Genomic DNA, 14617 nt, shown 5'->3' with positions numbered 1-14617 from the left:
TGGTGGCAGCGCCAGGGTGGAGGACATGGCTGTGCAGGTTCTGCGTGACATCTGCAACCGGACCATCCGTTCTGCGTGCAGTCAAGTAAATGCACCTTGCATGTGGGAGCTCTCGGCAGCAACGGATGGCACTCAAGCACCTCCTGGTGAATGACAAGCACTGCTTCCTGTACTGCTACGCGTCCAAGGTGACCTGCTCCAACTGGAAGCACATTCTCAAGGAGCTGGACGGCACTCTGGGGAACGTGAATACAAAGCATAAGCTCTCTCATCATATTGGACTTGAACCCGAACTTATGGGTGATGTTGCACAAGTGCAGACTAGACAGCATCATTTTTAGTCTTGGGTGCCTTGGGTTAGCAAAGCCAACTTTGTCTAACATATTTCCATTCACTTTATTATCGTCTATCTCTGTCAGTGCTGGAGTATGTGTTCCTACATATCAGGAATGAGGGAACACTTTTCCTCACGGACAAGCTTCTGGGAGTCACATGTCTGCAATGGGTGGGGAGAGAGTGAAAAGTACACAGAGAAATGGAAGTGACATGACTCCAACATGTCACTTTCTCAATGCCCTCCAGCCTTCATGCTCCTTAATATTGTTGATTTGTCCAACTCTTCGTGACCCCATGGACCAGAGCACGCCAGGCACTCCTGTCTTCCATATTGTTGATAAGTCCTATTAAATTCTGAGAAGACATGGTTAGGATTGTGCTGTTAAAACTGTTCCTTATATGTTTTCAGAGCTTTCCATCATACTGCTGGCTTTAAAAAATATCAAGAAATCAGTGAAGAGACAGGATTTTAAAATTCATGTTCTAGGTCCTTTACCTCAAAAGGAAACTTGAAATAATCAAATAATAGACAAATATCTCAGATTATTTACTTGTATCCAATGGTACAAACTGCTCGCCTATTTAAAAATAGTGAGGGTCCTTATTTTACTTATATTACTACTAGTGTAGCTGCACAAAACAATGTGTAAGCTTTCAATGAATATATTTTTGTGCTTAGAAACAGAAACATTAAGGGAGCTTGATATATGGAGTTTTTTTAAAAAAATATCAACAAATATTATGCTGTCTACATTTTTCAGTCCAACATGAAACAGATTTATTTCCTCATTCAACTGGATAGAAAATATATTTCAGTGAAGCACAAATCACTGCAGATTTGAAAAAACACATGTCCATGCATAACTTTACAAAATATTTCAGAATGTTAAACACCCAATTATTGGTTCCAAGGCTGTATCCCAAGGGGTTTGTGCACTTATATAAAAATGGACACTAGCAATAAACTATGTCTGTGATACCAAAACTGCACATCTTCCATTTGGAGCCACAAAATTAAGTTTATATATATATTAAAGCACTGATTATAGACGTTATATTAATTGAGGCAGTCTTTTGGGCAGAGGTAGAAGTTACTTCCTGGCTTTTAATCCAAACTTCTGGCTTTCCCCCCAAACCCATTTATTGACTTTGGAAGCAGTAATCATGACTACTGTGGTATTTGTTTTCAAGCTAAGAATTTACTGCACTCTTAATATGTGTCCCTAAATATAGGCTGATTAGGTTCCTAAACTCTACACAAATAAAACGAAGGCATCAACTTCCTTCATTTTTCACTGAGAAGCAAAGGAAACTCACACTATGCTTAGAACACAATTTGCAAATTATGAAGATGATCCAAGGATGCTTCCAGATGCACAGCTCCTAGACCTACCCAATCACTGCTTTACATAGTGTTAGTTATGAGCAGACTTGCAATAGATTTTCCACACTGCAAGGATTATTGTGCCTTTTCCACATAAACACTCCACTAAGCTATGTTCACACTCACACCAGTGCAGAAGAGTACAATTCACATCCAGGCAACTGTTCATTAATAATTCCTCAATGGGATTTTTAAAAGCAGTTTCAATGCATTATAGTGCTTTTTAAAGAGCAACTGTCTTATTACTTAGATGCCCTTTAAGGAACTTTTAAAAACAACCCTGCTTTTTGTTCAACAACCCTAGCAACGGGAGAAGAAACAAACAGTAGCAGCAATGACCTTCTTTCAAATATTTACTCAGAAGGAAATCCCACTAAGTTTAAATGGAGTTTATTCCTGTTGTTAGCATTGTTGGGATTCAGGGGCATATGTGTTGGGATAAATCTTTGTAAGTTTCTACTAGTGAAAGAAGAGTAGTCAGGTAACAAATGACCTTGAACTTGCCTAATTCAACCTATGCCTGATGTAAATCCCAAAGCAGTCACTTTAAATTTATTTGATTACTTCTTCAAATTGTTTCATTCTCTCTCATCAGGTGCTTCAGGAAATAGTTACTTATTGCTGCACACCATTCTTAAATGCTTGTCTTTTCCTTTCCTTATTGTTTATTTTTAATCTGTTAAATTTCACCACAGTGCATTAGCACCAATTTAAAAATAGCCACTACACATTTCAAAATGGAAGAGAAGTGCTAGGCCATCTGCACCTGTGGAACTAGCATTGTTCTTTCTTCTTTTAAAGTCAGACTTTATGCAGCATGGGGAAAAATGAAATAACCACAGTGAAAGCACAGCAAAAACTTAATGATACTGTAAAGTGAGTAAATAAGAGTAACAGTTCTGGAGTATAAACAGCTAGTATGGAAACACCCCAGAAAAAGAAGTTCCACTTTTTGGTGACTCAAGCAAAATGAATACAAAATCATTAAAAATAGAAGTGAACTACTTATTTACTTTGATTGTAAAACATTTGATTTACAGAGCTATGCTTAAAAAAAATTCAAGACAGAATAGCCACATATCAGTCTATTGTACAGTAGAGTGGGTAACATAATGCTTAATGATAAAACCTCATTGTTAGTTCAAAAAGTTGCCTTTCTGAGCTAAATTGCATAAGGCTTTTCTGGTACCAAATTGTCAAAAGTTGTCTTTGTCAAAGTCATAGCAGTCACTTGCTTATTTTTTTCCGTGGTTGTTCTCCGAATCCAGAAGTGCAGAGCGAATTCCTAATTTCTTAAGCTCCTCCACTAGGTCCCCGCTTTGATGCATCTGAAGTAGTATATCACAGCCCCCTACAAATTCACCATTCAGGAAGACCTGGGGAATAGTAGGCCAGTTGGAATAGTTTTTGATTCCTGAATCAAAACAGAAAGACAAATTAAACCAAATACATTAGACAACTTATAACAGTGTTTTTGAACTGGCAAGGCAGTTAAGACTATACTGGAGAAAAGAAAGAAAGCACACAACCCATAGCCTTTTAGCAAATCTTATTGGCTTTAAGTCTGTATCACCTTCTCTCTTCTCCTCCTCGACTTGGGGAAGGGACCTGTCCTTTTGCTACTGTGTAAAACACAATTTAAGCTGACAAAACTGACCTGAGGTTTCCAAGCATGGAATTATGGAATAGAATCAGTTCATTCAAATTTAAAAAATGCTGCAGAGCCAATTATTTCAGATTAGAGACAGAAGTACCAAGGAGAAACACAAAACTATACAAGGGCATTTTGGAGCCAGGCAAGTGGAAAGCAGTAGTATATTGTTTAAGCTATATGGGGAACAGAGCAGCATTTCATTCCAACAACCCCATAGATTAAGCTTGCCCATTGCAATCTGAAATGGGTTTTCCCCACAATCAAATCCAGTACAGTGGTACCCTGCAAGGCGAATGCCTCGCAAGACGAAAAACTCGCTAGACGAAAGGGTTTTTCGTTTTCTGAGGTGCTTCGCAAGACGAATTTCCCTATGGGCTTGCTTCGCAAGACGAAACCGTCTTGCAAGTTTGTTTCCTGTTTCTTAAAACTGTTAATACCCAGGGTGCATTGCTTCAAGAGGTGCAGTTGCGACTTGACTTCGAGGAGCAACTCATAGCACGCGGTGTGGTAGCCTTTTTTGAGATTTTTGAAGACTTCAGTGATTTTTGAAGCTTTTCCAGAACTTCTTTTGCAGCCATTTGGTAAGTTAAACTTTTAAAACCTTTTTGGGGGGTTTTGGATTTTGGGTTGGGGTGTTTGGAATTCAAGGACTTGCTGTTGGGGAAGGGTCTGCAAGAATCTGGAAGCTTGTGCTGTTTATTTTCTGATTTTTTGGGGCCATTGGGGCAAACTGCCTTTTTTAAAAAAAGTATATATATATATATCTGGCTTTGGATTTCTGAGTGGAGGGTGGCTGGTTCAGGGAATTGTTGAGAAGGGGTTTGCAAGAATCTGGAATCTTGTGCGTTTTTTTCTGCATTTTTCTGATTCTCTGTGACCATTGGGGCAAATTGCCTTTTTAAAAAAAAAATTCTGGCTTTGGATTTCTGAGTGGAGGGTGGCTGGGGGGTGGTTCAGGGAATTGTTTTCTGGGAGGTTTGGTGCTTTTGAATTTTTTGGATGCAAAGCACTGATTTTCTCTTTTTTAGGTTTGCAAAAGTAGGAGCTGTGCTGCCATGGGGCCCAAGAAGACTGCTGCTGCAGAGGCCGGCGAGAGGAAGAAGGAGAAGGTCATCCTGGAAATGAAGGAGATCATCCGGAAGCACGACGGTGGAATGCGTGTGACGGACCTCGCCAGGGAGTATGGGAGGAATCCATCCACCATCGGGACCAAGATGAGGGAGAAGATCCTTGCAACGGACGTAGCCAAGGGAGTCACCAGGATCGTCAAGAACCGCCCAGCTGTTCAGGAGGAGGTGGAGAAGCTGCTGCTCATCTGGTTAGAAGAGAAGCAGCGTGCAGGGGACACAGTGACTGAGGCCGCCATTTGTGAGAAGGCCAAGGTCTTGCACGCAGACCTCGTCCAGCAACAGTCAGGAACCTCAGGCGAGCCAGAAGTCTTCAAGGCAAGCAGAGGCTGGTTTGACCGGTTCAAGACAAGATCTGGAATCCACAGCGTGGTCAGGCATGGAGAGGCTGCCAGTTCTGATGTTCCTGCGGCTGAAGACTTTGCAGCGGAGTTCCTGGAGGTTGTGAAGACGGAGGGCTACGTTCCACAGCAGGTCTTCAACTGCGACGAGACCGGGCTGTTTTGGAAGAGGATGCCCAAAAGGACTTTCATCACCCAGGAGGAGGCCAAGTTGCCTGGCCACAAGCCCATGAAGGACCGTCTGACCCTGCTCTTCTGTGCCAACGCAAGCGGCGACCTGAAGATCAAGCCCCTGCTGGTGTACCACTCTGAGAACCCACGGGCCTTCAAGAAACACAAGGTCGACAAGGAACAGCTGAGTGTCGTGTGGCGATCCAACAGTAAGGCTTGGGTCACATGTGTGCTGTTTGTGGACTGGGTCAATCTTGCTTTTGGCCCTGCTGTCAAACAGTACCTGCTGGACAATGACCTGCCGCTGAAGGCTTTGCTTGTGATGGACAATGCTCCTGCTCATCCTAAAGGCCTTGAGGAGGACTTGTTGGAGGAGTTCAGCTTCATAAACATCCTGTTCCTGCCGCCTAACACCACGCCACTGCTCCAGCCGATGGATCAGCAGGTCATCGCCAATTTCAAAAAACTGTACACCAAGCAGCTTTTCAGGCGATGCTTTGAGGTGACTGATTGCACCACCATCATCCTGCGGGAATTCTGGAAGAACCACTTTGACATCGTCACCTGCTTGAAGATGATCATCACGGCCTGGAACGGGATCAGCCAGAGAAATTTGAATTGCGCTTGGCGCAGCCTGTGGCCGGACTGTGTGGCACCAAGTGACTCTGATGCACCAGAGTCAACAGTGGTGCAGGACATTGTTTCCTTGGGGAGGACCATGGTCCTGGAGGTCACAGAGGAGGACGTCAGCGAGCTGGTGGAGGAGCACGACCACGAGCTGACCACCCAGGAGCTTGTCGAACTGCAGGCAGAGGCTGCGCAGGAGCAGGCCTCGCAGGAAGAGGAGGAAGCAACTGAGGAACGGCTGTCCTCCAAAGAACTGAGGGACATTTGTCACAAGTGGAAAGATGTGCAGGCTTTTGCAGAGCGGCACCACCATGACAAGGACCTGACCCGTGACCTTGCAAACAGTTTTGACACGAGGGTCATGTCATCTTTCAGGCAGGTCCTGAAAAGGCGGATGAAGCAGCAGACCATGGACAGGTTCTTCACCAAGAAGCAAAGAGTAGAAGAGGAACCTTCTTCGAGTTGTCCCCCAGAGTCTTAGAAAATGCTTTTCTGTCATGTTTACAAAGTTAAGTTATTGTTCCTTCAATTTTTGAAATGCTCTTTACAGTATGTGTGACTTTAAAGAGCACTTAATAAACTGTTCTTGTACCAAATTTGGCTTTGTTTGGACTTTTTCTGACCATAGGAACGCATTAATTGATTTTCAATGCATCCTATGGGAAACCGTGCTTCGCAAGATGAAAATTCGCTAGATGAAAAAACTCGCAGAACGAATTAATTTCGCCTTGCGGGGCACCACTGTACTGTACTTTAGCTACTTACAGAAAACTAGTGTAGTGCTGTAAACAGATAGAATCATAGAGTTGGAAGGGATCCTAAGGGTCATCTAGTCCAGCCCCCTGCACACATAACCCCCTGTATACACAGCAAGTTTCCAAGATTGGTATTAGGGTATGGAGGATCCAGGATAATCTCATAACATTTGAGAAACACTGGCCTGAGGAATCATCAGTTCAGTTTGATTAATTCCCACAATTAAAAAAAATTGCTATCTAGATTTTTAAAAAAATATTACAATAGAGGCAACAACCATTTTGTGTGTGGGTTATGTTCCTGACCCCTGCGCACATCAGTGGAGTGTGCATCAGCCCACTCTGCCCCCCAGTCCACCCTCTTTTCTGCTGCATATTAATTAGGCATGTATAAATCAATCATTGCCTGCAAAACACATGTTGCAGTTTATCCTTCCTCCAAAAAGTAGAGACCCTGGTTCCAAATTCTATCCAGCCACTTTCCCCCAAGCAAAAGATTCTGCTCTCACTGCCCCATTTTTCAATTGTCTCTCTATATTCCATGGCAACTTAGCATGTTGAAACAGCACTGCATTCTTATCTTTACTATTACATTTATATCCCACATTTCCTTTCAAGGAGCTCAAGGTAAAGCACATCATTCACCTCCACATTTTATTTTCACAACCAACCTGTGAGGAAGGTTCAGCCAAGCCTGATTCACACAAGGTCACCTTCATGATTGAGTAGAAATGTGAAACCTGGTCTCCCAGATCCTGGGCTAACACTCAAAACACTGCATTGGCTCTTGTTTCCTCTGTTAAAACTTTTCTTCTTGCAACTCATTCAAGATTCAAATTCTAGCCCTGATCCTTGGCCAACAGATTCACAGAAACTACATGAAGACTTTCCTAATGCATTAAACAGAAACTTTTGAACAAAGAGATAGCACTTCTTGGACCTAACTTTAAATGTATTTGCATATTAAAAAAAAAGGATATTTTACTGCTTTTCAACACTTATTTGCTCTGTTTGGCAAATACAAATTCTTTATCTCTATCCAAATTATTTATCTATTCCCGACAGACATTGGAGTTGAGGGAGTGGTGCAAGCTCTTGTGTATATTCTAGAAGTGCTCTGAAAAATGATACAATCTCATAACTCTTTAGAAGCCAGGCAAAAACGTTCCTCTTCAACCAGGCCTTTGGGTGATTTATATTCTACAGCCTTTTAAATGTGTTTGTGGGGGGGTGTTATTGTTTTGCTTTGTTTTTAAGTATTTATTTTGTGCTTTTATCCTGTATTTTTATCTTCTGAACCACCCTGAGATCTTCGGATGAAGGGCAGTATATAAATTTAATAAATAATAAAATATTAAGAACAACTTATGCAAACCCCAAACTGGAAATCTCAGTTTGGTCGCAGGGCCCTCCTGAGTTGCAAAAAGAGACTGGCGATCCTACAAGGATCATCCGAGCACTTGCACGGACATCTCCATCCAGCTCCCAAGTTGCGGGGAAGGCAGGACCAAAGAGCAACCGCTTCCCCTCTGGAGGCTACGGCAGCCTGGATGGGTCCGTGTGTACACGCAACACTTCACACAGCCTTTCGGGAAACATCAGATTGAAGGGGAGAGGGGAGGGTTGTGCTCTTCTGCCGAAAGAGGCTCAGGGCGCCTGCAGGCAGTGGCACCCAGCAGCACCCACTTTCCCCGTTCTTCTCCTTGGGAAAGACTGGGCGAGGGGTGGCGGGGAGCGAGAACTGGACCCCACGCCCGGCCACACAGTCGTAACCCGCAGGCCACGGCACAGAAACTTCATGAGGAAGACTCCGTGGAACCACAGCAGGCCCTTCTAAGGAAAGAGGGGCGGGGGGGGGGACCCACTGCTCAGGCCTTGGCAAATGCAGGCGGGCAGCAGCAGCAACGAGGTTTCCCTGCCGCCCCGCAAGCCCGCCTCAGCCCGCCTTCCCCTCAGAGGGGCAGCGCAGGCCGCCTCGCGGGGTGTCGCGGGCGCAGAGGCCCCTCCGCCCAGCCCGCCTACCTTGGCGCAGGCCGGGGTCCTGCAGGACGTCGTAGGCGCGGTAGTCGCTGACGCCGTGCAGGCGCAGGATCTGCACCACCGCGTTGCTGAAGCCGCACTGGGGCTGCGCGGGGCTGCCCTTCATGAACACCACCACCGGGTGAGCGCGCACCAGGCGCCCCACCGCCTCCTTCGACCCGGCGGCCGAAGCGACGTCCTCGCCGCCCTCCGCTCCGCCGCCGCCGGGGCCGGCCTGGCTCAGCGGCCGCGCCAAGAGTGTCGTGGGCCGCGCGCCGCGCCACCGCCGCAGGGCTGCGGGCAGTCGGCAGAAGGACCCGCTCATGGCTGCGGGCTCGCCGGAGGCTCCCTCAGGCGACCTCGCGGCCTAGCCAAAGGGACGCAGGCCACGGTTCCACTTCTGTCACTCACGCTCGGGCTACCAATAATGTTTAAGCGGGGCTGCCTGCTCTTCCTTAGCCCCGCCCCATACGCGCCGCGACGGAAAGGCAGGCATTCCTGTCAGTCGAACTCAAGCTACCAATGACTATTGAGGCCAGGCCGGCCGGCCGCTTCCTATTCGTCCCCAGTGGCCAATCGTACCGCACGGGGTCCTTTGAATAAACTCTCTCCTGCGGTAGAGGAGCTGTTGCTGCCTCCTATAACTGCGCAAAGGAAGTACCGCGACGCGCTGTGCTGTGATTGATGGGGCTTTCTGTCACTTTCCCATGGGAGGCGGGGAAAGTTGGAGTCTTGAAGAAACGAGATTTGCGGCGGCGGCACTTCCGCTTCCGGCGTGGTGGGGTGTTTGTTTTCTGTTTTCCGGCCTCCGAAGCTGAAGGGCTTCAAGGCTAAGCGTGTAGCCGCCTCAGGCCCGCGTCCGTCGCATCCTCCGTGGGATCCGCCTCGCTTAGCCCTACGCCGGGCGAAGAGGCCTGGGGTCCGTCCGAACCCCTCCGCCCCACCCATTGGAAGTCCCAGCAACCCGAGGTCGGCCGAGATGGGGCTTGTGGGACCAAGGAGACAGCAAGAAGGTATTTGTGCAGCGCTTTCTGTTTAAGGCGCTTCCCGCCCGTCATCCAACCCCGTATTCCTCTACGGCAGCCCACAAGGTTCGTAGGGACATCAGGAGCTGCCTGCTACCGACTCAGACCTTTGGTCCTTTCACCTTCCTCAGTCTGCAAAAAATGTTAGGAATCAAAGGGTAGTAAATGTGCAGAAATAACTACGCTCATTTCCTACTTACTGGCGATCTGTATTCTAGACTTCAAAGGGGCAGCCTCAAGGAATTATAAGCTCCTTATCAATGTAACTATCGGCCCTGCATGAGCATTAAAATTTGGGGGTAAAGATGAATGACTATATAGTATGTGGGACTGCTTGGGGACTCGCCCTCCTTCAAAAACTCAGCGAAAATCCAAGAGGTGACATGGAAGGCAATTTTTGGGTGGTGGTGTGCTCATTAGACTTTATCAGAGTGACCCATCTTTGTCTCTGATATGATGGATGGGATGTGGGGAAAGATTTGTCTTTCATATGTGGTGGTGTTGCAGATAAATTGAACACTTCTAGATCCAGGTTTTCACCACGCTTGCTGACATCACAGGTTAATCTCGCCATCCAGAAGCAGGTCTTGCTTTACTGTCATATGAACCCCTTGGTACAATTCAACAGCATGTGCTTAATTTGCTCTTTGTCAGAAGTGTGTAGTGCTTTCTGAACATCTAAGGTAAAGGGACCCCGACCATTAGGTTCAGTCGTAACCGACTCTGGAGTTGCGGCACTCATCTCGCTTTATTGGCTAAGGGAGCCGGCGTACAGCTTCCGGGTCATGTGGCCAGCATGACTAAGCTGCTTCTGGCGAACCAGAGCAGCACACGGAAACACTGTTTATCTTCCCCCCGGAGCGATACCTATTTATCTACTTGTACTTTTTGGTGTGCTTTCAAACTGCTAGGTTGGCAGGAGCAGGGACCGAGCAACGGGAACTCACCCCGTCGCGGGGATTCAAACCACCAACCTTCTGATCGGCAAGCCCTAGGCTCTGTGGTTGAACCCACAGCGCCAACCTAGCATTCATTCTTATGCTTTGTAAATAAGCAGATGTAAATTTCTCCTCTGGTCACTTACGTTATCTCCCTGGAGAGGACTAATCTTCTCAAGAAATAACATGAGTTAAAACAGTTTGTTTACATATGTATGTACAGTGGTACCTCGGCCTACAGACGCTTCCGGTTACAGACTCCACTAACCCAGAAATAGTACCTCGGGTTAAGAACTTTGCTTCAGGATGAGAACAGAAATCGTGCGGCGGCGGGAGGCCCTGTTAGCTAAAGTGGTATCTCAGGTTAAGAACAGTTTGAGGTTAAGAACAGAACGAATTAAGTTCGTAACCTGAGGTACCACTGTATGGGGTATTTTTTATTTCCTGTGTGTATTTGACTGATAAACCAATAAAAATTACCTAACTGGTAATTAGTTTCAAACAGCCATTTTCCATTGAAGTTCCTTGCTCAAGAGATTACTACATCTAGGTCAATAATATAGTGATCTTCTCAGCTAAAAAGGTAAAGGTATCACTGACCGTTAGCTCCAGTCGCAGACGATTCTGGGGTTGCGCACTCATCTTGCTCTATAGGCCGAGGGAGCCGGCGTTTGTTCGCAGACAGCTTCTAGGTCATGTGGCCAGCATGACTATAAGCCACTTCTGGGGAACCAGAGCAGCGCATGGAAATGCCGTTTACCTTCCCACCAGAGCAGTACCTATTTTTCTACTTGCACTTGACGTACTTTTGAACTGCTAGGTGGGCAGGAGCTGGGACCGAACAACAGGAGCTCACCCTGTCGTGGAGATTCAAACTGCCAACTTTCCGATCAGCAAGCCCTAGGCTCAGTGGCTATTGACTATTATAGTTTGTCGTTGTCGTTGTTTGTGTTGCTCATGGATGCTCCATGACTGCTGGGAGGAGTACAGAGAGAAGAAATACCATGGTGTATTTGCAGCAGCGCAAACGGACGCCTTCATCCACCCCAACTGTAACAAAACTTGTCTCTCCCACATCTGACCTTTAAAGCCCTAAACGGTCTCGGTCCCCTATACCTGAAGGAGCGTCTCCACTCCCATCATTTTGCCCGGACACTGAGGTCCAGTGCCGAGGGCTTTCTGGCTGTTCACTCCCTGTGAGAAGTGAGGTTACAGGGAACTCAGGCAGAGGGCCTTCTCGGTTGTGGCGCCCTCCCTGTGGAACTTCCTCCCATCAGATGTCAAAGAGAAAAACAACTACCAGACTCTTAGAAGACATCTGAAGACAGCCCTGTTTAGGGAAGCTTATAATGTTTAATAGACTATTGTATTTTAATAATAATAATAAGAAGAAGAGTTTGGATTTTATATCCCGCCTTTCACTCCCTTTAAGGAGTCTCAAAGCGGCTAACATTCTCCTTTCCCTTCCTCCCCCACAACAAACACTCTGTGAGGTGAGTGAGGCTGAGAGACTTCAAAGAAGTGTGACTGGCCCAAGATCACCCAGCAGCTGCATGTGGAGGAGCGGAGACGCGAACCCAGTTCCCCAGATTACGAGACTACCGCTCTTAACCACTACACCACACTGGCTAATATTCTGTTGGAAGCTGCCCAGAGGGGCTGGGGAAATCCAGCCAGATGGACGGGGTATAAATAATATATTATTATTATTATTATTATTGTCATCATCATCATCAGACCCTATAGTCACAGCAGACGCTGCAACCTTCCAACAGTTGACCTCACTCTCAAAGGCACACTCCTCCATTGTCTCCTGAGACAGATGGATGCCCACAACCTGTTGTTATTTGCATTGCACATGCATAATGCCTTAAGTTCAAATTAATCTCTGGCGCTGATCAGTTTTGTAGAGCAATATTGGTCGCTAACATTCCACAGCCCCTTTGGTAAATGGAAACTCAAGAATTTGTTATAATAATAATAATAATAATTTTTTATTTATACCCCGCCCTCCCCAGCCAAGGCCGGGCTCAGAGCGGCTTACAAGTAATAATAAAAACAAGATGAATGATTACAACTTAAAACAGAAGTAAAGTACAACATTAAAATAATGGAACATTAAAATATTAAAATGTAGCCTCATCGGAGGAGAAGGAAAAGAAAAAAGAAAGGGAGGGAGGGAATCAAAGTGGCTCCAAGCCAAAGGCCAGGCGGAACAACTCTGTCTTACAGGCCCTGCGGAAAGAAATCAGATCCTGCAGGGCCCTGGTCTCATGAGGCAGAGCGTTCCACCAGGCCGGAGCCAGAGTTGAAAAGGCCCTGGATCTGGTTGAAGCCAATCTAACTTCCTTAGGGCCTGGGACTACTAGGGTGTTGTTATTTATGGACCTTGAGGCTCTCCGTGGGGCATACCAGGAGAGGCGGTCCCGTAGGTACGAGGGTCCTAGGCCGCAAAGGGCTTTAAAGGTCAAAAGCAGCACCTTAAATCTGACCCTGTACTCTACCGGGAGCCAGTGCAGCTTGAAAAGCACTGGGTGAATATGCTCCCATGGCAGAGACCCCGTGAGGAGCCTCGCTGCAGCATTCTGTACCCGCTGCAGTTTCTGGGACAGCTTCAAGGGCAGCCCTGCGTAGAGCGAATTACAGTAGTCAAGCCTGGAGATGACCGTCGCATGGATCACTGTGGCCAGGTCGGGGCGGGAAAGGTAAGGGACCAACTGCTTGATGCGGCGAAGGTGGAAAAATGTCGCCTTGGCTGTTGCTGTAACTTGCGCCTCCATGGAAAGGGAGGCGTCAAGGATTACACCCAAACTCTTAACAGAAGGCAATGGCGCTAATTGGGCCCCCGCAAGAGAAGGGAGTTGGTCCCTCATCCCCATGCCATCCCGACCTAGCCATAGGACCTCTGTCTTCGAAGGATTTAGTTTCAATCGGCTCCCACGAAACCATCCAGCCACAGCTTCCAAACATCTGGTCAGTGTGTTCAGGGCCGAGTCGGTGTGGCCATCCATCAACAGATAGAGCTGAGTGTCATCAGCATATTGGTGACAGCCCAGCCCAAAGCTCCGGATAATCTGGGCAAGGGGGCGCATAAAGATGTTAAAAAGCATCGGGGAGAGAATTGCACCCTGCGGCACTCCACACACCAAGGAGTGGCGCGATGACATTTCCCTCCCTAGTGCCACCCTCTGTCCCCGACCAGAGATAAAAGAGCACAACCAGTTACGGGCTATGCCCTGTATCCCCACGTCTGCAAGGCGGTGGTCCAGAAGATCATGATCGACCATGTCAAAGGCTGCTGACAAATCTAAAAGCATCAGCAGTCCTGACCCGCCTCGATCTAGTTGTCTACGGAGATCATCTGTTAGGGCAACCAGAGCCGTCTCCGTCCCAAAACCAGGACGAAAACCGGACTGAAATGGATCTAATGCCGCTGTTTCCTCCAGAAACCTACCAAGCTGTTCAGCAACCGCTCTCTCAATTACCTTACCCAGGTATGGAAGATTTGAAACTGGGCGGTAATTGGATAGGTCTAAGGGATCTAATGAAGTTTTCTTTAAGAGTGGACACACCACTGCTTCCTTCAGTTCCCCTGGGAATGTCCCCGTGTCAAGGGACAAATTGATAATTTCAACCAGGGGGGTCCGCACAACATCTGGACACTCCCTAATCAGCCAAGACGGGCACGGATCAAGGAGGCAGGTGGTGGGCCTACTAACTTGGAGGAATCTATCCACATCAGTAGGGAGTATCCGATCGAAATGGTCCAACACTGGACCTGAAGTCAGTCGAGGAGCCTCCAGTTCAGTCACTGTATCTAAATTGGCAGGGAGGTCACGGCGGAGCAACAGGACTTTCTCGGCAAAAAAGCTCGCGAATGCCTCACAGCTATGGGTCGAATTTGTGCTTAAATTTGGTTGTCCTCCTAAGGACGTTATTGACCTAATTATTCTAAAAAGTTGTGCCGGGCGAGAGCTAGCGGATGCAATGGAAGCTGCATAGTAAGATTTTTTAGCAGCTTTCATAGCCATCTCATAGGCTTTCATAAGCGTCCTATAAGATGTTCTTGAGGCTCCATCACGAGTCCGTCTCCATACTCGCTCTAGCCGTCTGAGATCCCGCTTCATTTTCCGGAGCTCCTCAGTAAACCAAGGTGCCCGGTTTCGACGGGGTCGCAGAGGGCGCTTAGGCGGGATCTCATCAATGGCTGCCAAGAGCCGGTTATTCCAGTCCTCAACAA

At 47.1% G+C, this 14617-nt stretch overlaps 1 protein-coding gene and 1 long non-coding RNA gene across 2 annotated transcripts in view; one reads left to right on the top strand and one right to left on the bottom strand.

Annotated features, from left to right (window-relative positions):
* Window positions 1-14617, top strand: part of LOC310680200 — a 179585-nt gene that overhangs the window by 93112 nt on the left and 71856 nt on the right. The window lies entirely within an intron of this gene.
* GLRX5 (glutaredoxin 5) lies at window positions 1090-8976 on the bottom strand. Its single transcript, XM_083446575.1, has 2 exons — window positions 8418-8976; window positions 1090-3134 (listed from the first exon to the last, which is right to left on the bottom strand). The coding sequence occupies exons 1-2, from the start codon at window positions 8737-8739 to the stop codon at window positions 2956-2958; spliced, it is 501 nt and encodes a 166-aa protein (XP_083302701.1). The 5' UTR covers window positions 8740-8976; the 3' UTR covers window positions 1090-2955.

Source organism: Podarcis tiliguerta (assembly GCF_965153285.1).
Source record: "Podarcis tiliguerta genome assembly, chromosome: 6".
Classification (NCBI taxonomy): domain Eukaryota; kingdom Metazoa; phylum Chordata; class Lepidosauria; order Squamata; family Lacertidae; genus Podarcis; species Podarcis tiliguerta.
This window is presented reverse-complemented; position numbering and strand designations above follow the sequence as displayed.